At 42.9% G+C, this 25,495-nt stretch overlaps 3 protein-coding genes and 1 long non-coding RNA gene across 5 annotated transcripts in view; 2 read left to right on the top strand and 2 right to left on the bottom strand.

The window, feature by feature from the left end:
• Positions 1–2,691, top strand: part of LOC118239056 — a 6,400-nt gene extending 3,709 nt beyond the window's left edge. The window contains exon 2 of the long non-coding RNA XR_004770473.1: positions 1,484–2,691. This is a non-coding gene — a long non-coding RNA (uncharacterized LOC118239056). The remainder of the gene's footprint in view (positions 1–1,483) is intronic.
• The window catches only part of Tmx2 (thioredoxin related transmembrane protein 2), a gene marked incomplete in the record, with an annotated part of 8,862 nt that extends 3,104 nt beyond the window's left edge, over positions 1–5,758 (bottom strand). The window contains 3 exon segments of the mRNA XM_027422680.2: positions 1,487–1,589; positions 1,833–1,893; positions 5,511–5,758. Coding sequence (XP_027278481.1) covers positions 1,487–1,589; positions 1,833–1,893; positions 5,511–5,699 — 353 coding nt within the window.
• Positions 5,759–6,017: 259 nt separating this feature from the next.
• Med19 (mediator complex subunit 19) lies at positions 6,018–15,721 on the top strand. Its single transcript, XM_027422681.2, has 5 exons — positions 6,018–6,322; positions 12,909–13,165; positions 13,296–13,392; positions 13,865–13,959; positions 14,824–15,721. The coding sequence occupies exons 1-5, from the start codon at positions 6,106–6,108 to the stop codon at positions 14,890–14,892; spliced, it is 735 nt and encodes a 244-aa protein (XP_027278482.1). The 5' UTR covers positions 6,018–6,105; the 3' UTR covers positions 14,893–15,721.
• A 734-nt stretch (positions 15,722–16,455) lies between these two features.
• Positions 16,456–25,495, bottom strand: part of Zdhhc5 (zinc finger DHHC-type palmitoyltransferase 5) — a 29,677-nt gene continuing 20,637 nt past the window's right edge. The window contains exons 5-12 of one of the 2 annotated variants that reach the window (XM_027422677.2): positions 23,370–23,542; positions 23,138–23,240; positions 21,745–21,836; positions 21,135–21,267; positions 20,685–20,808; positions 19,425–19,537; positions 18,158–19,017; positions 16,456–17,751 (exon numbers count right to left, since the gene is read on the bottom strand). In XM_027422677.2, the coding sequence (XP_027278478.1) occupies positions 17,586–17,751; positions 18,158–19,017; positions 19,425–19,537; positions 20,685–20,808; positions 21,135–21,267; positions 21,745–21,836; positions 23,138–23,240; positions 23,370–23,542 (1,764 nt within the window). In that variant the 3' untranslated portion in view covers positions 16,456–17,585. The remainder of the gene's footprint in view (positions 17,752–18,157; positions 19,018–19,424; positions 19,538–20,684; positions 20,809–21,134; positions 21,268–21,744; positions 21,837–23,137; positions 23,241–23,369; positions 23,543–25,495) is intronic. The other variant, XM_027422678.2, reaches the window with a different exon arrangement.

The following is a 25,495-nucleotide window of genomic DNA, read 5'->3' as shown; positions in this document are numbered from 1 at the left end:
GTTTTTCAAGACAGGGTTTCTCTGAGTAGTTTTAGAGCCTGTCCTGGAACTCCATTTGTAGACCAGGCTGGCCTCAAACTCACAGAGATCCGCCTGCCTCTGCCTCCCAAGAGCTGGGATTAAAGGCGTGGGCCACCAATGCCCAGCCAACCTAAAGTTTTTCACATGTGCCCACTTACAGTCAGTTTTCTCTTTCCAGACTAAAGACTGAGGGTTGACACCAAGGACCTTCATTTTACCCACTGAATCTTTTTTTTTATTTTTAAGTTTATTTATTTATTATTATTGTGTATATGCCATGGTGCACATATAGAGGTCAGAGGACAACTCTGTGGCATGGGTTCTCTGCTTCTACCTTTACATGGGTTCTAGGGACCTAGTTCAGGTCGTCAGGGCTCATGTGGCAAACATCTTTTCCTGGTGAGTCATCTCGCCAGCCTACCAGTCTTTCTTTTGAGACAGAATCTTACTGTGTAGCTGGGGCTACCCCAGAACTCACTACATAGCCCACACTGGCCTCAAATATACATCAATCCACTAGGTAATGGTAGCATACACCTTTAATACCAATACATGGGAGGCAGAGGATCTCTTCTTTCTAGGCCAGCCTGGTCTATGGAGGCAGTTCCAAGATTGTCAAGACTACACAGAGGAATCTTGTCTTGAAAAACAAAAATGAACAAACAGACAAATGGAAAAAAAAAAAAAAAAGAAAGAAAAAGAAAAAAACATTCTTGTAGCAATCCTACCCCAGCCTCCAGGATAATAATTATGCACTACCAACCCCAGCTACCAACTTCCATCCTGAGGCACCATCTTTATGAATGAAGAGCACAAAACCACAAAGCAGGACCCAAGAAACAGAAAGCAGAATACTCACTTCAATGGTTTTATCACTGAAATACTTGATGTACTCAGGACCCATGTACAGGGGGGGCTTGCAGGTCATCAGGAACACTGGACACAGAGAAAAGATGTCAGAGATAATATACAGGGCCTTTTACATATTTACTTGCAAATTCTCTCAGGAATTTCAGACATCAAAGAATACACATGTGTATGTAGATCACTAGTACATATTCCTCTTAAAATACTGTCTAAGTAAATACTTACCAACTACATATAATTAAGAGCTACAAATATGGGCTGGAGAAATGGTTCAGTGGTTAAGAGCAGTGACTGTTCTTCCAGAGGACCTGGGCTCAATTCCCACCACCCACATGACAGCTAACAACTATCTGTAACTCCAAGACCTGACACCCTCACACTCACATACATACATGCAGGCAAACCACCAATGCACATAAATAAGAGTAAATATATAATTTTAAAAAAAAAAGAGCTACAAATACAATTCATTAAGTATAAGATAAAGATTGGAATCTGGTCCTTAAAAATCAAGCCTTTATCAAAAAACTTTACTATTTCAAATTATTAATCATAGAATTGTATTGTAATAAAAACCATTTTCTCACCTATGCAGAGCGTGAGGTACAGTAGACCCATTCGAATATCCAGGCGGAAGAAAAGAATTGCATTGGCCACTTTACTAAACATGAAGATGTTGCCTACATGTTGCTCCACGGTGACTGGAACAGAGATATACCACAGTCAGGCTGGGCTGAAGGCTCCCACTCTTTGGCCCTCTTCCTGGGGTACTTTGACATGGGAACAGGAGGGAGAGGATACAGAAGACCAAGGTCAAACTAGCCCCTGGCATGAAATGTGGAACTAGTTCATTAAACAGTGCTCATCCAATAACACGAAAAAGGAGCTTCTCCAGGGCATGAGTCCTAACCCCCAGTCAGAGCAAACAAAGCAGGTGAGCTTACTGGATCTGCGGTTCTTCATCATCACAATGGCACTGAGGAACATCAGGATCTCCACTTCTCTCTGGAAGATAATCAGAGACAGCAACTTGGTGAATGAAGCTGGTGGGGTAGAGGACAAAACATGAAATGCAAAACAAGAGAAGAGATCCAGCTTGGGTTGGTGATAAAGAAGTAACTGGAGCTGGCTAAGGTGTAGTGGGACCAACAAATCGAAAGAGCTAGGTTTAGAGTCTCCTCTTGGCAACTGAATGGTATCTTTCAGCAAATCCCCTACCTTTGAGTTTCCTCTTCTTTCTTTTTCCTCCCTCCCTCCCCTTTTATCCTTGAGACTTCCTCTCACTATCTTGCCCAGGCAATTCCCCTGCCTCAGCCTCTAAAGTATCTGGACTGTAATGGTACATCACCATGTCCCACTGGTTTTCTTTTTTTAACTACATTTATTTATTTTGTGTGTGTGTGTACCCCTCCATGTGCCACAGCACACATGTGATGTTAGAGGATAACTTGCCAGACTCAGTTCTTTCCTTCTGCATCACTGTGTAGTCCAGGCAGGCTTCAAACTCACTGTGCTCCTCCTACCTCAGCCTCTTGAGTGCTGGGTTCTCTGTCATTTGGTTTTGAGGAAGGATCTTACTATATAGTTTAGGCTACAATGTTCTGTCTTTATTTTTTTTTTAAACTTTGTTTTGTTTTCGAGAATGTTTTGTAGGTCGTGCTGGCATCCAACTCCCTATAATGGTTTTCTTTACACTTGTGATCTTGCCTCCACCTTCCAAATGCCAATATTACAGATGTATACTACCATGCTGCACAATTACTATTATTAATATTATTACAATTTCTTTTCAGTGAGTCTCAATTTTTTGTTTGTTTGTTTTTTTGTTTTTTCAAGACAGGGTTTCTCTGTGTAGGTTTGGAGCCTATCCTGGCACTCACTCTGGAGACCAGGCTGGCCTTGAACTCTGTGAGATCCGCCTGCCTCTGCCTCCCGAGTGCTGGGATTAAAGGCGTGTGCCACCAACGCCCGGCGAGTCTCAAATTTTTATTGTTGTGCATCTTCAATATACACAAAGGGCGAGTCCACAGGTAGTAGTGCACACATTTGAACCCAGCATTCTGGAAGGTAGACACAGGAGAAATGCCAAAAGCCCAAACCTATTTTGGACTACATAACAAGTTGCAGGTCAGTAAGGACTAAAGGCACAGCTCCACTGTTGCTGGCACAGCCAGAGGAGTTCCCCTAATCTTTTAGGAGACCATTCAGACCAAACTGGGACTCATAGTTTCATTAAATGAGTTTCACAGCTGGCCAGTATAAAGAGTTTGGAGTGTATGTGCTCGATTTTAAAGAATTATTTTTATTTTATATGTATTAGTGGTTTAACTGAATGTATATAAGCATACTGTGTGTCTAGTACTCATAGAGACCAGAAATCAATGCTAGACTGGAATTATGGATAGTTGTGACCCAACATGTGAGTGTGAGGAACCTTACCCAAGTCCTCTAATAGAGCAGCCAATGCTCTTAATCACTAAGCCATCTCTCCAGCCCCCAGAGTTGAATATTCTTAAAACTATTTCAATATTCAATTTTATTAGTTTGTAATTATGTATGTGTTCAGATATGTGCAATTGAGTGAAGGTGCCTGAAAAAGACCCCTAAGGCTGGAGTTACAGACAGCCATGAGCCTCCTAATGTGGGCATTGGGAATCAAATTTGGATTATCAGAAGAGTATGTAAGGTTTGTTTTTGGTTTTTGACACACAGGGTTTCTCTGTGTAGCCCTGGCTGTCCCGTAACTCACTTTGTACATCAGGCTGGCCTCAAACTCAGAGACCCACCTGCTTCTGCCTCCCAAATGCTAGGATTAAAGGCATGTGTCACCACTGCCTGGCATGACAGTATGTGTTCTTAACCACCAAGCCATCTTTCTAGCCCTAAGCTCTTTCTTTCTTCCTTCCTACCTTCCTTTCTTTCTCTCTTCCTTCCTTCCTTTTGGTTTTTCAAGACAGGGTTTCTCTGTGGTTTTGGAGGCTGTCCTGGAACTAGCTCTTGTAGACCAGGCTGGTCTTGAACTCACAGAGATCTATCTGCCTCTGGCTCCGGAGTGCTGAGATTAAAGGTGTGTGCCACCACCGCCTGGCCTGCCCTAAACTATTTTAATACAGGCTTATAAGTATGTAGATTAAGGGAGAAAGAGGAGTTCAGAAAGAGTCAAGAACATGGGCACTTCATTTTCTTTACCATAGTCATCTATACCATATTGGTGGGATTTGAAGTTATCTTCAAAGGGTAGCTAAGAAGGCTAAATGAAATCATATGGTGAGTCTTCTTCTTTTTTTTTTTTTTTTCTTGTTTTTTTGAGACAGGTTTCACTATCCCTGGCTGTTCTAGAACTCACCGTGTAAACCAGGCTGGCCTTGAATTCAGAGATCCACCTGCCTCTGCCTCCCAAGTGCTGGGATTAAAAGATTTGCACCACCACCGTCTAGCTCACAATTTATAAGGTACGACTCTAGAGCACAGGGATGGAGGAAAGTAGGGTATCTGGTGTGGTGTCCTTTTGAGACAGGGTCTCACTATGTAGTCTTGACTGTCCTGGAATATGTTATATAGACCAGGAGAGCTTACATTAAATTCACAGAGATCCACCTGCCTTTGTCTCCAGAGTGCTGGAGATTAAAAAGGCACAACACAAAGCATTTGAAAGTATAGTATCTTTAATGTAAACAAAGTTAACAATCTTTTGTTTGAGAGTCCCAGAAATGTCAGAGGAAAGAAATGAGGCATACCCAAGGTTATAGTAATAACTTAAGTCTGGGTCACTGCAATTTTTTTTTTTTTTTAAGTTTTCTATGTATACAGTGTTCTGTCTGCATCTATCCCTGTGGGCCAGAAGAGGGCACCAGATCTCATTATAGATGGTTGTGAGCCATCATGTGGTTGCTGGAAATTGAACTCAGGACTTCTGGAAGAGCAGCTAGTGCTCTTAACCACTGAGCTATCTCTCCAGCCCCAGGATCACTGCTATTTTAACATAAATATTTAGATAGGGAAGGAATATTAGCTCTATGTTCCACAACCTTCACAGCAAATGTTAATTGTTCTGAAATTAGTGCTTCTAAAATGGTGAGAGGCTCCCCCCTCCTCATGTTTTTGTAATCTCTGTTTTTCTATCCTCCCTGAGGATGATAGTATGTGCAGTTACAGTGGCCAGGGTAGTCGTGCGGTTGCTTTTCCACCTAAGTAATTTTGTTGAGTTAGCGATCTAAGTCGGCCTATCAGAGGGTTTTGAACAAGATTAGATAGCACTTTGTGAACGCTGTGTGACCTTGGGAAAGTCGCCCAACAACACTGAGATCAATTTGCCAAATAAATAAATAAAATAGCTACACTGCGATCAATTTGTCAAATAAATGACTAAAAGTGGTGTTTCTACTACTGGCTTGCCTGCCTTCCTCGCCGGCGCTCCAGGAAGCTTGGCATCACTGCAGAACCCTGTTTATGTGTGGAGAAACCCTGGGATCTCTCTCTCCATCTTAAACAAGGAGGTTAAGACTAGCAGCGGATTTCCATTCAGTCTGTCAGATGGTTACATCCCCAAATCTCCCCCACACTTTCATATGCACCTGCAGGGGCAGGGATGGTCAACGAGAGCTGAGGCAGGGGGCGCTCACCCAGTCAAAGTCACACGGGTTACCATCTTCGCGCTGCGTGGGGAGACCGTTGCAAATCGGCGGCAGTTTCCTCACGAGGAGGAAAGCAGCGGAGAGCAGGGCAGACAGAAGGCAATAAGGTCGAGCCAGCCATCGAGAAAGCCGCGGCACCGAGTACACCAGAGCAATCAGAGGCGCGAGGACAGCCATCTTCCTTGCCGGTTCTCTCGCAGGCTCCGTTCGGCCCCCAGCCCTTCCCTCCGCTGCCCCCCACCAGCGAGGCTTCTATTGGGCCAAATATCAGATGCAACGCCTCCGGACCCGGATGTAGATCTCTTATTGGGTGCTATGATAGATGAGAAAATGAGTTAGACAGTCTATTGGTCCATAGAGTTGTCGCTCTTCTACCTGAGTCATTTTATTGGCTGTAAGACTGCGAACTACTTCCCAAACTGTCTCTTAGAGCGACGGAAGTAACTACAGGAAGGTGGTAGGCGGGGCCTAGTGTATCCAATGGCCGGAAGCTCTTCGAGGACGAGGGTGGTACCCTGGGAAAGTACTGGCCAATGAAAGTCATTAACGCCAGATCCCGGGTAATGCAGGAGCCGAGAGTGCTATGGAGAATTTCACCGCGCTGTTTGGAGCTCAGGCTGACCCCCCACCACCCCCAAGCGCCCTAGGTTTCGGGCCTGGAAAGCCGCCCCCGCCACCTCCGCCTCCTCCGGGAGGTGGCCCAGGCACGGCCCCGCCCCCGACGGCGACCTCGGCCCCTGCGGGCGCAGACAAGTCGGCTGCTGGAAGCGGCCCCTTCTACCTTATGCGGGAATTGCCCGGTGAGTAGTGGGGTCAAAAGCAGCCAATCAGGTACTGATTAGGTGACGGGTGTGGCTTTCAGCCTGCTGTGCGAGGCGTGAAGCAACGGGCGACGCGTGGCCAGCGGGCAACTCAAGTGTCAGAAGCTCTTGGGCGATTCATAACCCTAAGAGAGAGCTTGATTTCATGGGATGGGTTTGGGGTGGGTGTGACTATCTGGGACTACTGGCGAAAAGTTCTGTGATCCGGTTCTCTGACCGCCGTTTGTGACTCTATAAAAACGTGAGCCATTGTTTGGAACTCGGGAGACCTGATTTAACAATTTTGGAGACGCTAAGACTTTAAAGTCTGTTAGGTGTATAGTAAGTAGCCATCCTTGTCAGGGACTCGGAGATTGACATGTTCAAAGAAAATATTAAAATTGAATTAATTCTTTCATTTATACAATTATTTGGAAATTGGGGGCGCATGGCTCAGTGGTAGGACTCTTACCTGCCATGCATGAGTTTTCACAGGTCTTCTCTGAGTAGATAGCATTCAAGAGTAAATAAAGTTATCGGTGGATAGAAAAGAGATACCTATAGATACGAGAGACTTGATCGATCAGGAGGCGGGGGGTGGGGGGGAAGCTTAGAATATCTAAGGGGTCGAAGACAGATTGGACTCCAGTAAAACAAACAAATCCAGTAGTGATGGGAGATAGGCAAAGACCTTTATAAGGCAATGTAGAGTGTTTAAATTTCAAATTGAAGCCATTTCAACATGGGTGCAAAATGATCTAATTTATTGATTTTCAAATATTCAGCAGCAACATGAGGAATGAAAGTAAGATAATCGGATGTTACCAGCCATTGTTCAGGAAAGAAATAATAGTTTGGACTAAATCTTAGCTGTAGAGAAGTGAATGGATAAAGGATACATGTTAGAGGCAGAGCCTACAGAAATAAATATAAAAAGAGAGAATTGGGGGTGTCTTCTACAGAGGGTATGATAGTCTGAGAGTAAGAAGTTGTGGAAAGAAAAAGTTTGAAGGCCTAAAAATCAAGAGGTGTTAGTCTTAGGGATTTGTGGTACTACACACCAGCACTTAGGAGGTGAAGGCAGGAAGATCTGGATTAAAGCTCAGCCTAGGTGACGAGATCCTGCTTCAAAAAAGGTCCTCAGTTCATTCCAGTAACTATTAGCAAAATAATTTCAATTTCATATCAGTGTGTAACAATATGTAATACTTATAGCCCTTTTAGATAAGTATTGTCTGTGTTTTATAATTGAGAAACTGAAGCATAAAGAAATTGACTGTACTTTAGTGATAGGTGTCTTCCAACAGTTTTCTTTATTTTAGTTGTTTTGATTTTGAGACAGGGTCTCACTGTGTAGCTCTGGCTTGCCTGGAATTCACCGTAGATCTGACGGATCTCAAACTCACAGAGATACACCTGTCTCTGCCTCCAAGTGTGTGCCACCATGCCCAGCTTTCTTTATCTTTTGCATTACCTGTTCTAATTGTACTTGTTTGTGTAAATCAGTTGACAAATAGTGATTTCTGTTCTAGGCAAATGCTGGATATGTGGGAATGGAGGGAGGGATGGTGTGAGAAGTGGAGATTAGTAAGCCTGGTTTTTAGGTAGCTTTTTTTTTTTTTTTTTGAGATTCAAAATACATGGTTTAAGGGCTATGCTTGTATTTTTTGTTGGTGTCAATCTTATTACTTTGTAGTCTTGCTTCAGATATCTTAGGGAAAATATTAAGAACTACTTGATGGTTTTCAGAATGTTGTTAGCCAAAATGACAGCAAGAATAAGCTGTCAGCCGGGCAGAGGTAGTGCATGCCTCTAATCCCAGTACTTGGGAGGCAGAGACGGACAGGTTGTGGGTTCGAGGCCAGCCTGGTCTACAGCATGAGCTCCAGGACAGCCAGGGCTGTTACACGAAGAGCCTTGTCTCGGAAAAAAAAACTAAAAACAAAGAAAAGAAAAGAAAAACAATTTGAATGGAAGAGTAGTATAGTGGTTGATTAGGCCCCAAAGCTAAGTTGGCATAAAAGTATGAGTAGAAAGACTGGGGATGTGGCTCAGTTGGTAGAGTACATGCTTAGTAAGCATGAAGTCCTCAGAAAGGGCCAGGAGAACTGGAGAGATGGCTCCAAAGTTATGAGGTTAAGGGCACTTGGTTCTTTCAGAGGACTCCAGCTTGGTACCCAGAACCTACATGAGAGCCTCACAATTACCCCTAACTCCAGCTCCAGGGAACCCAACACCCTCTACTGGGCTCCACAAGCAATCAAATAATATGTGGAATGCATTCACACATCACAACACATATACACACAAATGAGGTAAAATTAAATCTTTCAGGCTGAGTTCACACCTTCAGTCCCAGAACTCTGGAGGCAGAGACAGGTGATCTTTGAGTTCAAGGCCAACTTGGTCTATATAGGGAGCTTCAAGGCATCCAACGAGAGAGGAACAGACAGAGAGACTGTCTAAAAATTTTTTAAATAAATCATTTTTAAAAAGCATTAGGCTCAGGGGCTAGAGAATTGGCTTAGTGGTTAAGAGCCCTTGTTCTTGCAGAGGATGAGGGCACAATTCACAACACCCACTCGGAGGCTCACCACTTCTGTAGGCATCATGCATGCATATAGCAAACAGACATACACTCAGGAAAAGCACTCATACATACAAAGTAAAGTAAATCTAAAAAAAAAAAGAAATAATTTTTTAAAAAGTATTAATTAGACTTGGGAGGCAGGGACAGGCGGATCTCTGTGTGTTCAAGGCCAGCCTGGTCTATAGAGTGAGTTCCAGGACATCCTAGGCTACACAGAGAAACCCCGTCTTGAAAACAAACAAAAGTATTAGGCTCAAGTGCCATGATTTTTTTGTTGTTTGTCTTGAAAAACAATCATGGCACTTGAGCCTAATACTTTTGTTTGTTTGTTTGTTTGTTTTCAAGACAGGGTTTCTCTGTGTAGCCCTGGCTGTCCTGGAACTTGTTTCCAGCCTCCCAAGTGCTAAAATTATAATTAAAAGCATGCGTCACCACCGAGTGGATTGAGTGACTTGTACCATGGGAATTTAAATAATAGTTTCTTTGCATCTCTCCAACCCCCCAGTACCTAAAATCATACTCAAGGCCTTCCACATTGCTACACAAGCACACTACCACTGTTTTCTTATCTTGTTTTAACTAAGAAGTATTGTTTTCTATAATTACAGAATGTGAGTTCTAATTATTAGAATTAAGAGGCTACAGTGATGTGAACAGGATTTAGAATTTGAAGAAAGAAAAAAAAAGCCGGGCATTGGAGGCTCATGCCTTTAATCCCAGCACTTGGGAGGCAGAGGCAGGAGGATCTCTGTGAGTTCAAGACCAGCCTGGTCTACAAGAGCTAGTTCCAGGTCAGCCTCCAAAGCCAAGGAGAAACCCTGTCTTGAAAGACCAAAAGGAAAAAAAAAAAAAAAGGAAAAAAAATGAATTTGCATGGAATTGACATTTCAAGGTTTGTTTTCAGGAGTCATGGCTTCTGAAGGAATTTTACAAATAATTTTCAGAGAACTAACAGTTTAAATAGAAGTTAAACTCATATTTCTGATTTTTTTTCTTTTTTTTTTTTCTTTTGGGGGGGTGTTTCTAGGCAAGGCTTCTCTGTAGCTTTGGAGCCTGTCCTGGCACTGTGCTGTGTAGACCAGGCTGGCCTCAAACTCACAGAGATCCACCTGCCTCTGCCTCCCAAGTGCTGGGATGATTAAAGGCATGCACTGCCACCGTCCAGCTTCATATTTTTTGTTTTTATTTATTTATTTTAAAGATTTACTTATTTATTATGTATACTTTGTTCTGATATATTCTTGCATGCCAGAAGAGGGCACCAGATCTCATTGCAGATGGTTGTGACCCACCATGTGGTTGCTGGGAATTGAACTCAAGACTTCTGGAAGAGCTGCTGGTACTTTTAACCTCTGAGCATTTATTTTGTATGTATGGATGTTTTCCTGCATGTGTGTTTGTGACCATGTGTGTGGCTGGCTGGTATCTATGGAGGTCAGAAAGGAGGGCATCAGATTCCCTGCAACAGGAGTTACATACAAATGTCTGTAAGCTGCCCTTTGGGTCCTAGGAATGAAATCTGGGTCATCTGCTGAGCCATCTAACCAGCCCCCGATTATTTACTTCCTTAATTTCTCCTCCTTTGATGCAGTCTCATGTCACCCAGGCTAGCCTCAAATTCATGTAGTCAACGATGTGCATGAGCTCGTGATCTTCCTGCCTCCACTTCCTCAGTGCTGGGATTACTGCTGTATGCCAGTTTGATCAGCTTGAACTCCTTTTTTTACAAATTATGAAAAGTACCAAAGTACCTCTCAACTGAGCTTTATACATAACCATCTGGAAGGAGAAGCCCTGGCAAGCATATGGCAGTGCCAGTTACAAGGCATTGTAATGCTAAGGATCCCAACTGTTGCACATCACTCTTCTGAGGCATTTGACAATGAAAAGGAGGTGGAGTAAGACCTAGACCAGAAGAAAAATGCTTGTTTATTTCAGAAACATTTAGTATATAGCCTGGCACTAACTAATCATGTGAATAAGAAACCATCTCTGCCCTCAAGGGCTCACAGTTCAGAACCTGAACTTTCCCAAGTAAATGATCATAAACAAGCCACTTTATCTATATGTTGTCATAATTATCAGTGAGGTTGTAAGTTAAACATTTCTATTCTATTTGGTCTTATTTTAGCATATTTCTATTCTTTTCAAAAAAGAAAAAAGAAAAAAGCCAGCCACTAAATATGTTGATAGAGCATGTACAATTTTGTTTTAAATCAATGAGCCTTGAAAATAATGAAATGGAAGGCTGGCGAGATAACCAAGTGGTTAAGAGCACTGGCTGCTCTTCCAAAGGACCAGGTTCAGTTCCCAGCACCCGCATTACAGCTGGCAACTGTCTAACTCCATTTCCAGGAGATGCCAATGCACATAAAATAAAATTTTAAAAATAATGAAATGCAAAACTATTATCTCATTACCTAGATAAAAGGAAACAATGGCAGAGAGGACAGCTAGTATTAGAGTTCTAGTTGCTCATGTTGAGTAGTTCTTTCTAGGTAATACTTGGTATCATAAAGAATAAACATGTTGGTCACAAGGTAATCATAACCACAAAATCTGTTTGCCTATGGTGACTAGTCTTCCTGTTTAAAAAAAAAGAATGCAAAGCATGGTGGCACTTACCTGTAACACCAGCACTCAGGAGGCTAAGGCAGGAAGTTGCCACAAGTTTGAGGTGAGCTAGAACTACCTAGCAAGATACTGTCTCAATATGTAAATACACTGCCAACAGAGGGCCCCTGACAAGACCCTCATGTCACTGCATCAAATTTGACTTTTAGAGTATCTGTAACTAAACTTCAAGGTTCCATTATCCTGATCCAGGCAGAAATGTTTCTGAGACATTTTATATAAAGTGGAATAATACATGAATCAGTGTCATGTAAGTTATTCTAGCTAGTCTGGTTTTGTTTTGTTTTCAGTTTTTATATGCCCTACTTTGCTTCATTCCATTTCCATTCCTCTAGCCCATAGTATAGTATTTTGTGTTTATTATGTATTACTGAGTTGAGGGTGTTTGAGACAGGAACTTACTATATATAGCCCAAGCTGGCCTTAAATGCAACTGTCTTGCATCAGCCTTCTTGAGTGCTGGCATTGCAGGCTTACAGGTATGCACCACCATACCTGGCTATCATATTATTACAGGGTTAGTGTCTGTTACCTAAAATGCTTATCTAAAATGTTTCAAATTTGCAGTTTTTCAGAATATATGCATAATTTTACTAGGTTAAAAATCCCAAATTCAGAAATGTGAAGTCTGGAATGCTTCAGAATTTTGACACTTTTTGAATCCTATAATTGTTGAGTAAGGATAGCACCCATAGGCTCATTTATTTGAATGTTTATTGTCACCAGAGAGTGAAACTCCTTGAATAGATTAGAAGGATTAGGAGGTGTGGCCTTATTGGAGGAAGTGTGTGCTTTGAGGTTTCAAAAGCCCATGCCAGGTCTAGGCTCTCTCTTTCTGCCTGTGGATTATTAGTAGGTAACTGTCAACTCCTTCAGCACCATGCTGCCATCGTGCTACCCACTATGATGATAATGAATTAAGCCTCTGAAACTATAAGCAAGCCCCCAATTAAGTGCTTTCTCACAATTATAAGAGTTGCTGTGGTAATGTCTCTTCACAGCACTAGAACAGTGACTAAGACAATAGTTTGTGTTTTTTGATAGATTCCTCATTAATATTAAACTATAGTCTTTCGTGGGGCTGGAGAGTTAGGAGATAACTCAATAGTTAGGAGTATAGGCTACCCTTGACCCAGGTTCAGTTCCTAGGGCAGCTCACAACTATCCCCAGTTCTAGGGGATTCAGCTCCCTCTTCTGATGTCTGCAGGCACCAGACACACACATGGTACACATGTATATATGTAGGCAAATAAACATACAGATAAAACCAAAACATTGTTTTTTCCTTCAATTCCTTCTGGGTTGGTGACAAAAAAATTATCATCTGCTTTTAGTATAACTTTATTATTGCTGTTTTCTAGGCAGCACAGAGCTGACGGGCAGCACCAATTTAATCACACACTACAACCTGGAACAAGCCTATAATAAGTTCTGTGGGAAGAAAGTGAAGGAGAAGCTAAGTAACTTCCTGCCTGACCTGCCAGGGATGATTGATCTCCCTGGCTCCCATGACAACAGCAGCCTCCGCTCCCTCATTGAGAAGCCTCCTATTCTCAGTAGCTCTTTTAATCCAATCACAGGGACCATGCTGTCTGGTTTCCGCCTCCATACTGGCCCGGTAAGTCCCTTCTTGGGGAGGAAGAAAACAAGTGGGGAGGCCTCAAAAGCATGGAGGTAGTTTTATCTCCAAGTCTAGAAGCAGGGAGTTGCTCTCTCTGCTCACCTGAACCTTCCTTTGGTACCCTCAGTTGCCAGAGCAGTGTCGACTGATGCATATTCAGCCTCCCAAGAAGAAGAATAAGCACAAGCATAAACAGAGCAGGACCCAGGATCCAGTTCCCCCAGGTAAGCACTTTTGTTCAGACCACCAAGACTCTGGCCCAAGTCTACATGGCCTTCAGTTAAGCTTAGTTCCTCTGGACTCCCAGATTTCTCCAAGAAGAAATACATGTGTTGACATTTCTTGGACAAGCAGTGACTTAGCACAGCTGCTCTGCCAGCACCTCTATATCCTTTCTGAACACGCAGAAAAAAAGCAGTTCCCCTGGTATTAGGTTTTCCTGTAGCCTTAAGAGTTCATAGCAGTAGATCTTTTTTTTTTTTTTTTTTTTTTAAACATATATTTATCATGTATACAGGGCATGCCAGAAGAGGGCACCAGATCCCATTACAGATGGTTGTGAGCCATCTGGAATTGAACTCAAGACCTCTGGGAGAAGTCAGTGCTCTTAACCCCTGAGCCATCTCTGCAGCCCATAGCAGTAGATCTTAAACTCAAATCAAACTTAAGGTTATAAGCTCTTAATGTCTCCTACAGAAACGCCATCTGATTCAGATCACAAAAAGAAGAAAAAGAAAAAAGAAGAGGATCCTGAACGGAAAAGGAAGAAGAAAGAGAAGAAAAAGAAGAAGGTAGAGGGTTGTTGTAGTAACTGGTTTTTTGTTTTAATTTATGTATATGTGTTTCTCTACACTAGTGCAATGCCCACAGAGACCAGAAAAGAGCTTCGGCCATGGAGCTGTATCACTACCACTCTATGTAGTGCTGGGAACTGTACTGGGGTTTTCTACAAGACAGTACTTGCTCATAACCAGAGCCATCTCTCCAGCCCCCATCTCACCCTTCTTAAATAGAATCCTTTGCCTCAAGTTGGACCCAAGAGCAGGGCAAATCCAGGGCAAACATTTTTCTTTTACAATCCTGGCCAAAGCTAGTTCTTTGACTTTGACTCTTTTCCTTTGAGGTAGTGTCTTAACATTGAGCCATATCTAGTCTCCTTTTAAAAATTTTTTATTTTGCTTATTTTTGGTTTTGCGAGGCAGGGTGTCTCTGTGTAGTTTTGGTTCCTGTCCTGGAACTTGCTCTTGTAAACCAGACTGGTCTCGAACTCATAGAGTGCTGGGATTAAAGGAATGCGCCACCACCTGGCTTATTTTGCTTGTTTATTGATAATTTTTGAGACAGTTTCACTGAGTTGCCCAGGTAGGCCTTGAATGTGCAGTCCTCCTAACTCTACCTCCAAAGCAACTGAGGTTACAAATCTATGTTAGCAGGCTCCATAGGTTTACTTAGGTTTTTTTTGTTGTTTTGAGACAATGGCTTGAGATGTAGCTTTGGCTGGCCTGGAATTCACTATATAGACTAGGCTGGCTTCTACCCCAGAAGATCTGCTTGCCTCTGCCTCTCTGTAGAGGGCTGGGATCAAAGGCATGTACCATATCCAGCAAGGTCATTTTTTAATTTCTAAATGTTCTTATTCCTTTTGTCTCCTCTAGAACCGACATAGTCCAGACCACCCAGGTATGGGAAGTTCCCAGGCCAGCAGCAGCAGCAGCCTCCGCTAACAGGACTACTGAACTCTGCCAAGGATGGCTTTCCTGCTGACAAAACTGTCTTCCAGGCATTGCCTTGGGATATCTAACAACTAGACAGAAGCCAGCCCCTGCTGTACTTGTGACTAATACACTTTTAGAGAAGGGCCATGCTTTTTTATGGTTTAGTCCAGTTGGCTTTTTCATAGACATACCTTTTCACAAAAAGCTGTTTTTGTTTTTTTGTCCCCCCACTTTTGTGTAATTTGATTTCAGGAGTTCATTTGTTAGGGTTTTTCTTTTTTTTTTAAAAAAAAAAAAGGTGTCTTTAACAGACTGGCTAGTATGGCTACCTTTTTAAGAGGCAAGTGTCATTCTGTATGAGGCAGTTTAAGATAAGGCACTGCTAAGACATAAAAGATTTTAGATTTTGTCATCACATTATTTCCCTAGGCCAAGAAATTCAAAATTAGAGCAGAGAACATGGTCAAAAATCAGCAGTTTGCTATAATATTTTGCCTATAATGTTCACTGCCAAGTGCCTGGATTATATTCAACCCATCAGGAAAGTTAGCCAAAGTAAGGTTTATGCCTGTGTTGATATATAACAGGGACTATTAAAAAAAAACCTCCCACCATTACCACTGTATTTTAGCAGGAGGAAAAAAAGCCTGGCCAGGCGTTGGTGGTGGCACACGCCTTTAATCCCAGCACTCGAGAGGCAGAGGCAGGAGGATCTCTGAGTTCAAAGCCAGCCTAGTCTACAGAGTGAGCTCCAGGATAGGCTCCAGCTAGCCAAGCTTATCTTTTCCCTTGTCTTTTTTTCCTGTGTGCTTTTTAAATGAATCTCTGGCAAGAAGTATAATGCTTCTCTTATTCTTTAGTTTAAGAAAAAATGGATTTAGTTGTTTGGGAAAAACAAAGTTTTTGGTTTGTTTTCTGGAACAGCATCTTACCATGTAACCCTGTCAGGCAGACTATTCGGGAACACAAGCTCAAGAGACCCACCTGCCTCTACCTCCCAAGTTCTGGGATCAAAGGCTGGCTTTTGATTTACTTTTGCTGGGCGGTGGTGGCACACACCTTTGATCCCAGCACTCAGGAGGCAGAGGCAGGCGGATCTCTCTGAGTTCGAGACCAGCCTGGTCTAAGAGCTAGTTCCAGGGCAGCCTCCAAAGCCACAGAGGAGCCCTGTCTCAAAAAACCCAAATAATAATAATAATAATTTACTTTAATGTGCATTAGTGTTTTGCCTGCATGTATGTCTGTGTGAGGGTGTCAGATCTTGGAGTTACAGATAGTTGAGAACTGCCATGTGGGTACTAGGAATTGAACCTGGGTCCTCTGGAATAGCAGTCAGTGCTTTTAACTGCTAAGCCATCTCTCCAGCCTCTACTTTCTAAAGAGGAAATAACACCAGTTCTCTAATATTTCAAAGACAGAAGTTTTTGTTATGAAAAGTTAGGTTTCTCTCACCTAGTAGGACATTTAATTTGACAGCCAGAAAAAAAGTAGACCAGAGAATGAGGCTTTCCTCTTGACTTCCCACAAGACCATTCACCTTGCCTTAACCAGATAAAACACAAGTCAGGGGGAGCTGGTTAGATCAGGATTTATTTTATTCTTTGTTGGTTTAAAATGGCTAATCAGAATAAAAAAATTAAAGGGTCTCTGTATAGAGGCTGGGGTCTTCCCTGTTTAAAGGTTAGAATCCAGCTACCCCCTCTACCCAGCACCATATTGAGGTGGGCTAAGGGGTAAACCCCAGGGGACAATTGGAGGGGCCTAGGTCTGCCACTCCTTCTCTCTATCCCATTTTTGGCATATGATGAAAAATATTGCTTTTTGGATTCTTCTCTTCTGGCCTTGGATTTTTAAGATCATTTTAACTGTAAGTAATAGGGAAGCATTGAAGAGGTCCACTAAGCCCACCACAATCCCTATCACCCAAAAATGGGGGGAGGGAGGTTGCCTGATGTTTTGTAAAGTAGATCAAGTTCTTTTCCTGATCTCCCACCACCATCATGAAACTGTGACCCCTTTCCTGGGAAAAGGATGTCAATGAGCCTAGAAAACTCTGCAAGTTCCTTTATCTGACCAAGAACCCCAGACTTACCCAGGTTTCTTTCCTAATCACTTAGCACCAGCAGAGGGTGCTATTTCCTTAGTTGATAACTGGGACAAAAGAGAGGGAACCATGGGGAAAAGGAAGACTTTAATGTCTCTTTTTCCTGCTGGTCTAAGGAAAGGGAAGAATAAAATCCCCCTCCTTATATATATATCTATATATCCCTCCCTTGTTTTCCCATCCCAGGATAGATATATAATTTCTTTGATATTTATAATATATATATATGTACACACACACCTGGTAACGGAGAAGAGGAAAAAAATAGAATCCGTAACAATAATAAAAAAAATTATTTCTGGTTTAAAAATGATCTGGTTCCCTCCAGGGTGAGCAATTGCACAAATGTCCACTGAGTCTGGTCCAGGGATCAAAGAAGGGAAGGTCTTATAAATCAAAGGGGGGGATTGCCACCCCTGACTCAGGGCCCCAACTCTCCTCAACCCCATGGCATTTTGTAAAACAAGCCTCATCCTCTTGGAATCGGTAGTTTAAAAATGTCCATGCAAAGTAAGGGAGCCCCTTGAGGGAAAGAAGGTGGCCACCTGAGGCCCTTTGGTGTAGGTGTAGAGGTGTGGGGGAGGGGAGGTGCCAAGATTCACACAGAAATCTCATAAGTGGTACCACCCACGCCTGACACCTTCTTGACTCCTCCCCTTGTGGGACTACTGAGAGGTGGCTGGCCTGGGCCAGGGGAAGCTGAGCCTATACTCTTGGGCTGCCCATTGGATTTGCTGTAGGTGGTCTTGAGCTGTACTTCATCTCTGGGGGAAAAAGAAACAGACATCAGGAAAAGATGCACAATGCACAAAACACAAGCATACACAAAAAGGGTCTAATATAAGGGGGTGGGCATTTCCATATATTTTCTTACCTAAACAGTCCCTGTTACTTTACTGACATGCTTAAAATAAGACTGATTCTTTCTCCCAATTTATTCCTAGCCTCAGCTCTCATATAATAGTGTTTGTCAAATAAAACTTTCAGGAAGATAGTATTAAGGGCATTACCACTCTTCAGTCTCTTAAGAGGAGACATTCATAAAGGCAATCAAATATGAAACAGTTCTCAAGATTCCCAGGGTCTACCTATACTAGAATCATGTACAGCCGAAGACTCGGTACCTTCTGCTAATTACATTGAAGGGAAGAGGAAAAGACAAATACTTACTTGGGTGTCAATAATGGCTGCAATGCCACTTCCTCTGTCTCAGAGACACCAGGTGGGGCTTTTTGGCTGCTATAAGACATTGATCGGCCCAGGTAGGGGGCAGTTGGGCCTGGTTCAGGGGACCCCAGTCCCCGGCCCCTTAGCCCATCTGGTTTGCCAAAACGGGGGACAGCTGGGCGTCCCAGAGGAGTCTTGCTCAAGGGTGATCTCTTTGAATCGTCTGAAGAGGAACTAGTACGAGGGGCATGGCCTGAGCCTGGTGTTGACTGAATGCCTGAGTCTCCCAAGCCTGGTTCTTCCTCACGGCCTGCAAGTGGAGGTGACTGTCGTAGCAGCTTCTCTCGTTCCTGGAGGGAGGCCACAATGTGGCGAGACAGATTGTCATAGCGGACTGGCGAGGGCTCTCGGTGTGGTGGGCCGGTTGGCACCAAACGTGGGTGCCTCTCGGCTTCCCGTTGCTGGGCCAGCCGGGCTGACAGGAAGGGAGAGGTATAGCCTAAAGGTGGGTCTGGCTCAGGCCCTGCCTGTACTGACTCAAAATCAGGGCTGTCTGAAGGAGTGAGTAGGCTGTCATAAGATAGACTTCCATTGCGTGTCTGATTGGCCAGACTCTTATAGGAGGTGGAGGTGGTACCCTCTGAACGAATGGACTGCAACTGGCCCAACTCAAAGCCCGTGCCCTGGGCTGACTTGAGGCTGGAGGATCGTGAGCCACTGGACAATGGATCAAAGTGAAAGCTTTTTCCAAAAGTGGGAGATCGGAAGCTTTCTGGCTCCAAGCTGGGCTCTGAGCGGTAGCTGGGATGGCGGCTACTATCTGCAATTGAGGTTGGTTCCTTCAAGCTATCTCCACGACTCAGCTGTGGAAAAAGAATAAAAGTTTTAGCACTCCTTTTGACAGCTGCCAGATATCAGAGCCCAAAGAGACACTGAAGAACAGAATTGCATGCCAGTATACTTCAAACTTGGACATCATATGGCTGGCCTTTAACACAAAGCTGTGACTTGAAACAAATACCTCATTTTAAGATGCTGGAAATGAGGCTTACAGAGACTAACTTGGCAGAAGTGGTTTCTAAAATCAGATTTGACATTAATTAGTGGTTTTATCTAGAATTCGTCACTGCTCCTTTTTTGATGAAAAACACATCAAGGAAATTCCATTAAAGCCAATAATCAGTAAAATGCCCTTGGTTTTTATGTTCCCCACTCCTTTCCTCAAGATCTAGCATAGGTTATGACCCCACTTCTTAAGAGTATAGAGTACCTTGGCACTGGAGGAATGAGGCATGGCGGCTGATGTACTGCTGCTGCTGTAACCTGGTCGATATTTATACATGGTAGGGGTAGGGGGGCTGTCCTTGCCCAAGAGACTGCTATCTATGGGGGGAAACCCAGAGAGCAATACTTTAGAAATTGATTCTTTTAACTGTCATGGGGTTACTGAAAGTACAGGGAAAGGACATGGTAAAATCAGGTATACCCAATAAAAGTAAAGTCTAGGGAACAAGATTTTGCTGAAATTTAAGTTTAAAGACTCAGCTGGGCCTGGTCTTTAGATACAGGCCTACAGTCAGCTACTCAGAAGGTTGTAACAGGAACACAAGTGGTGGGCAGACATACACATGCAGGCCAAACACTCTATCATATAATAAAAAATAAGGCCAGGAGTGGAAGTGCACATCTTTAATCCCAACACTTAACAGAGACAGGCAAACTTCTGTGAGTTCAACAGTCTTGGCTATATAGTTCTTGTTTCTTTCCTTTTTTTGTTTTGTTTTTTTGAGACAGGATTTCTCTGTGTAGCCCTGGCTGCCCTGGAACTCACTTTGTAGAACAGGCTGGCCTTGAACTCAGAGATCCACCTACTTCTGCTTCCTGAGTGCTGGGATAAAGACATGCACCACTGGGTGGGGGAGGGGTATTTTTTTTTTTTAAAGACCAAGGATCTATGCTCGTTTCAAAACTTGTGGTGGCAAATGCACCAAACACACTAAGAAATTCCCTGATTCAGACAGACTCATATCAAGTAAAAGCACTTGCCAAAAAAGCCTGACGACCTGAGTTCAATCCCCAGAATCCACAGTGGAAGGAAGGAACCAATTCCTGGAGGTTAACACACAGACACACACACACCATGCACATACACAATATAAAATTGTAAAACGTGCCAGGCGTTGGTGGTGCACGCCTTTAATCCCAGCACTCAGGAGGCAAAGGCAGGTGGATCTCTGTGAGGCCAGCCTGGTCTCCAGAGTGAGTGCCAGGATAGGCTCCAAAGCTACACAGAGAAACCCTGTCTCAAAAAACAAACAAACAAAAAATTGTAAAAAGTAAATCTCTGGAAAGTCCAAATCACTGTCTATTGCTAACGGGCAGCCCTCTTTTTAGCTATCCATAGATAACTCCATTTACTGGGTGTTATTTCAAGTATTACCTCCCAGCCCTTGCTCATCCTCTCTACAGCTTACATGACCTTGTCCCTGTCTTCTATTGCTAGGCTCTCACATATCAAGACAGCCCTTACCCTCATTGGTAGCCAGGCTGAGGTGTGTTCGAAGCCCTGTGTATCGACTCAGGTCCGGCTTAGGAGGAGGTGGAGGTTCCGCATCTGCAGACTGACTCTCTGTTATCTCTAGGCTTCCCTTAGACTAAGGGAAATCAAATTGGGAAAATGCATTAAGTTGACAGAAGAAAAGTATTGGAGAACCAGGTATGTTTCTAAACTGGGAAAAGAGTCAGTTTGGAAATCAAAAGGACAAAGTTGAACATCTATCATCTAAAAGACACTATGTCTTATGAAGACATGGAAAGAAATGGACCCAGTGTCTACTGTCACCGAACTTGAAATCTAGTGGAAAAAAGACCTGTGTTTAAGTGTCTTTAACACAAAGATGTATACTCAATGCATGTTTCTATCTATTTTCCGTGGGTGAAATTCCCTGAGTTTACCTAGCTTTACTTCCCCGTCCCTCACCTTAGTCCTCCTCAGTTCTCCCTGGATGCCATTATCCATGATCTTCACAGTTATCTGCCCATCAGACACGTCTGGTCGAATGAAAGGAGGTCTGATTACAATTGTCTTCTCTTTCCTTGGTCTCCCCAAATACCTGTGTAGCAAAAGTAAGAAGGCTTTCACTTACTGTTTCATTCAAAATTTCTACTTGCATACCAAGTATAAAGGGAACATTCTGCATATGCAATAAACAGTCATGAACTAGGGCATATAGTTCAGTGACAAAGAACGAGACCCTAAGTTTAATCTTCAGCATCAAAATCAGTCCTATCAGTCTAGTGTAAAAGTCAGTGCTAAACTGACTTGATTCAGTGAACATCTTCAGCAAGAGTAGGCCTTTATAAGCAAGTATTTAGCACTCTGAAGTTATTAAATTTTATGCATCCTCAATTCTCATAGGTAATTAGCCATACCTAAACATCTGAATTCAAGAGATCAGCATGTCTCTTCCTTGCAGCACTCACCATTCTAAGAGCAAATCCTTTCTAAAAGGCTTCCCTTATTCAGAACAAGACCAAAGGAGACAAGAGTTTGACCAAGCATGAACACCAACCAAAGGGTGAGGGTGTACCTGGGTGCTGGAGAGCTGCAGAGGACACGGCTAACATTGTTACAACAGCCATTGGTGAAGGGATTCACACCTCCCCGGAATTTACCTGTAACCTATGATATAAAAAGAGCCAGGTAAGACAAACTATGCCAAAAGGCAAACTTTTGTGCAGCCATTCTTTCAGGTACAAAAATAATACTTGTAATGATTAAGAACAGAGAACCACCACATAGTGATGGTACACCCATGCCTTTAATCCCAGTGCTCAGGAGGCAGAGGCAATCAGATCTCTGTGAGTTCAAGGTCAGCCTGGTCTACAAAGCCAGTTCCAAGACATCCAGGACTTCTACACAGGGAAACCCTATCTTGAAAATAACAACAACAACAAAAAAGAAAATAGGGAGTCTAGAGTCAGTGGTTCTCAGTTAACATTCTAGGTCTACCTCATGGAAACCAACCCTCAACATCAGATTCCTGAATAAAATGGGATTAAATACTTTCTGAATATTGACTAAAATAATCCACAGATTTCCTTATATAAATTGGTACAGTATTTGCATATAGCCTATGTACATGTTATATATAGTAGTTCATTTCTCCATCCTTATACTAATATGCAATGCCTAATACAGTATGTTATATAAAGCGTTAATATATTATTTAGGGAATAATGCCAAGAAAAAATGTATAAATTCAGTATTGATGCAATTTTCCTTCCAAGTCTACTCCATTTATATTTAATTGAACCTAAAGAATTCACAGATAGGGCTGGAGAGATGGCTCAGAGGTTAAGAGCACCGACTGCTCTTCTAGAGGTCCTGAGTTCAATTCCCAGCAACCACATAGTGGCTCACAACCATCTACAATGAGATCTGGTGCCTTCTTCTGGTGTGCAGATATATATGGAAGCAGAATGTTGTATACATAATAAATAAATAAAATCTTTAAAAAAAAGCTAAATGCATATTTAAAAAAAAGAATTCACAGATAACAGAAGGCTGACTAGAAGAGTAAAAAATTAAGGTTAGTTATTATGTGCATAAAAATAATCTTTAAGCAGTACTATGTGTTTTCTAAAGCCTGTGCCAACTAGTTTCTATACATTCACACACTAAATATTTGTTAAAAGAACAAAAACAAGGCCATTTCTTAGGTTATTTTTCCTCCTTTTTTTGGAGACAGGCTCCTCAATCCTGTTGCCTCAGCCTCCTAAGTAAGATTACAAGTGTATACCACAATTCCTAGCTTTAATTCTACTTACTGAGGACCTAGGCCTACTTTACCCATTTGCCCACTACTGATAATCTCTACAGCAACACAAAAGTATTTGCTGAGGTTCTGTTGTTGTTTGTTAAAGTGTTATGTTCTTCACTAGTTAAGGGCTTGTTCAGTCTCCTGCCAGTTCTCCTAGTACCTGTTCATTGGTTGTGCGTCCCCTAGCCACCAGCACCACATGAAATCCTGTGAGGCCAGCTACAGGGATGAAAAACAAGCCAGCCACACACATCACTGCCATTCTGATTCCAAGTAGTTAAGGAAAATAGAGCAATGTTATCTTGTGACCACTTCCCCTTTATATTTCTTGACTCAAGGAGTCAACTTGTCCTCCCGAACCTATCCCACAAGCCAAAGGCCTCCAAGGATACGTGACAGCAGTGCGGACCCCTGAGAGTTCCTCTATGTGATAGAGGACATAAAGGAGGCCAAAGCCAAACACACCCATAATGTGGGCTGTCAGGGAAAGGAGGAAAAGGAAGAAATATCTGTAGTTCCTGCGACCAATACAGTTGTTCACCCAGGGGCAGTGATGATCAAATTCCTAGGAGCAAAAAACAGACAGAATAAAAGGTATCCTTAAATAAAGCACTAGGGTTGGCCAGATAAATGGTTCACTGGGTAAAGGTATTTGTCACCAAGTCTGACAACCTGGGTTCAATCTCTGGGATTTAAATGACAGAACAAGACAATCAATCCCTGCAAGTTGTCTTCTGACCTTGACATGTGTGACACGCACGCACCCACGCACGCAAACATTATTAAATCCCTTCTGTTGAAAAGAGGAACAAAGGCCGGGCAGTTGTGACCCACACCTTTAATCCCACTGCTCAGAAGGTAGAGACAAGTGGATGGATCTCTGTGAGTTCGAGGCCAGCCTGTATACAGAGCTAGTTCTAGGACAGCTAGGGGTGTTAGAGAAACCCTGTCTCAAAAAACAAAAACAAAACAATAAGTAACAAAATAACAGAACTTAAGATTTACTTTTAGTATTCATATTCACCACTTAGTTACAAAAATTTAAAGTTTTAAAAAATTAAATTTAAAAATATTCAAAGAGTGTTTTTTGTTCTGTTAACTGAAACAGAGCCCTTCCAGACTCTGGCCAAAGCCCAAGTCCTCAAAATGATCAGCATGGTACTTACTACAAGTCTACAACTCCAGTACTTGGGACACAGGAGGATAGCCACAATTTGAGGCCAGCTTGGTCTACATGGTATGTTCTAGGTCAGCCAGGGCTACATAACAAGTCCTTGCTTTAAAAAAAAAAACTATGTGACCAAAGAGACAAATGTTGGCAAAACATTCAAGATTCATGGGAATAAAAATAAGATGACAGAGAGGCAGGAGGATCTCTGTTTGAGGCCAGCCTGGTCTCCAGATAGAGTGCCAGGATAGGCTCCAAAGCTACCCAGAGAAACCCTGTCTTGAAAAACCAAAAGACGACAGAAAGACAGCTAGAAAAGCAGAACTAAACACAACAGCATGCTTTTTGTAGAAGCGGTAACACTAAGTAACCATGGGCCAGAAGGCTGAAACTATGAATCTTGGGGTCAGGAAAGCTGTTATTAGAGTTAAAGTTTCCTTGTGTAATAACAGAGTTTATGCTCTGCCTCTCATGTGTGCTTCATTCCATATACCATTTGATGCAGCAGGACCATGCAGAGTAGGCAGCTCGCCAGGACTATACTTCAGGAATCTACTCTAGGGGCTGCAGAGATTGCTCAGTAATTAAGTGTGTGCTGCTAACAGTCTAAGCAACAGAGGAGAGGCTACCTTAAATGCCCTCCCCTGATAATGAGATTGATGACTGACTTATATGCCACCTGATAGCCCTCATCCAGCAGCTGGTGGAAGTAGACATCGACACCCACAACTAATCACTGAACTGAACTGGAATCCAGTTGCAGAGAAGGAGGAGTGAAGAGCAAAGGGGTCCAGACCAGGCTGGTGAAACCCACAGAAACAGCTGACCTGAATATCGGGGAGCTCTTGCTCCCTAGACTGATAGCTGGGATACCAGCATGGGACTGATCCAGACCCCAGGAACATGGGTTTCAGTGAGGAAACCTCGGAAATCTACGGGACCTCCTGTAGTAGTTCAGTACTTATCCCTAGTATGGGTGTGGACTTTGGGAGCCATTTCCACATAGAGGAATACTCCCTGAGCCAAGACACAACGGGGGTGGGCCTTGGCCCTATCCCAAAAGATATGATAGACTCTGATGATCCCCCCCTATGGAAGGCCTCACCATCCAGGGGGAGCAGAAAGGATATGTGATAGGTAGGGTTTTAGTCGGGGGAATGGTGATAAGGGAAGATAGGAGGGAGAGGGAACTGGGATTGTCATATAAAACAATCATATAAAAAAAAAAAGGAGTGTGTGCTGCTCTTGCAGAGGACCTGAGGTCTTTTCACAGCACTCAAATTAGTCAGCTTACAGCTGGCTGTGACTCTGGCTTTAGGGGGGATCCTAGCCTCTGGCATCCTCTGTCAC

The sequence above is a fragment of the Cricetulus griseus genome, chromosome 6 (assembly GCF_003668045.3).
Source record: "Cricetulus griseus strain 17A/GY chromosome 6, alternate assembly CriGri-PICRH-1.0, whole genome shotgun sequence".
In the NCBI taxonomy this organism is placed as follows: domain Eukaryota; kingdom Metazoa; phylum Chordata; class Mammalia; order Rodentia; family Cricetidae; genus Cricetulus; species Cricetulus griseus.
The sequence above is the reverse complement of the archived record's forward strand: the minus strand, read 5'-3'. Positions and strand labels throughout refer to the sequence as shown.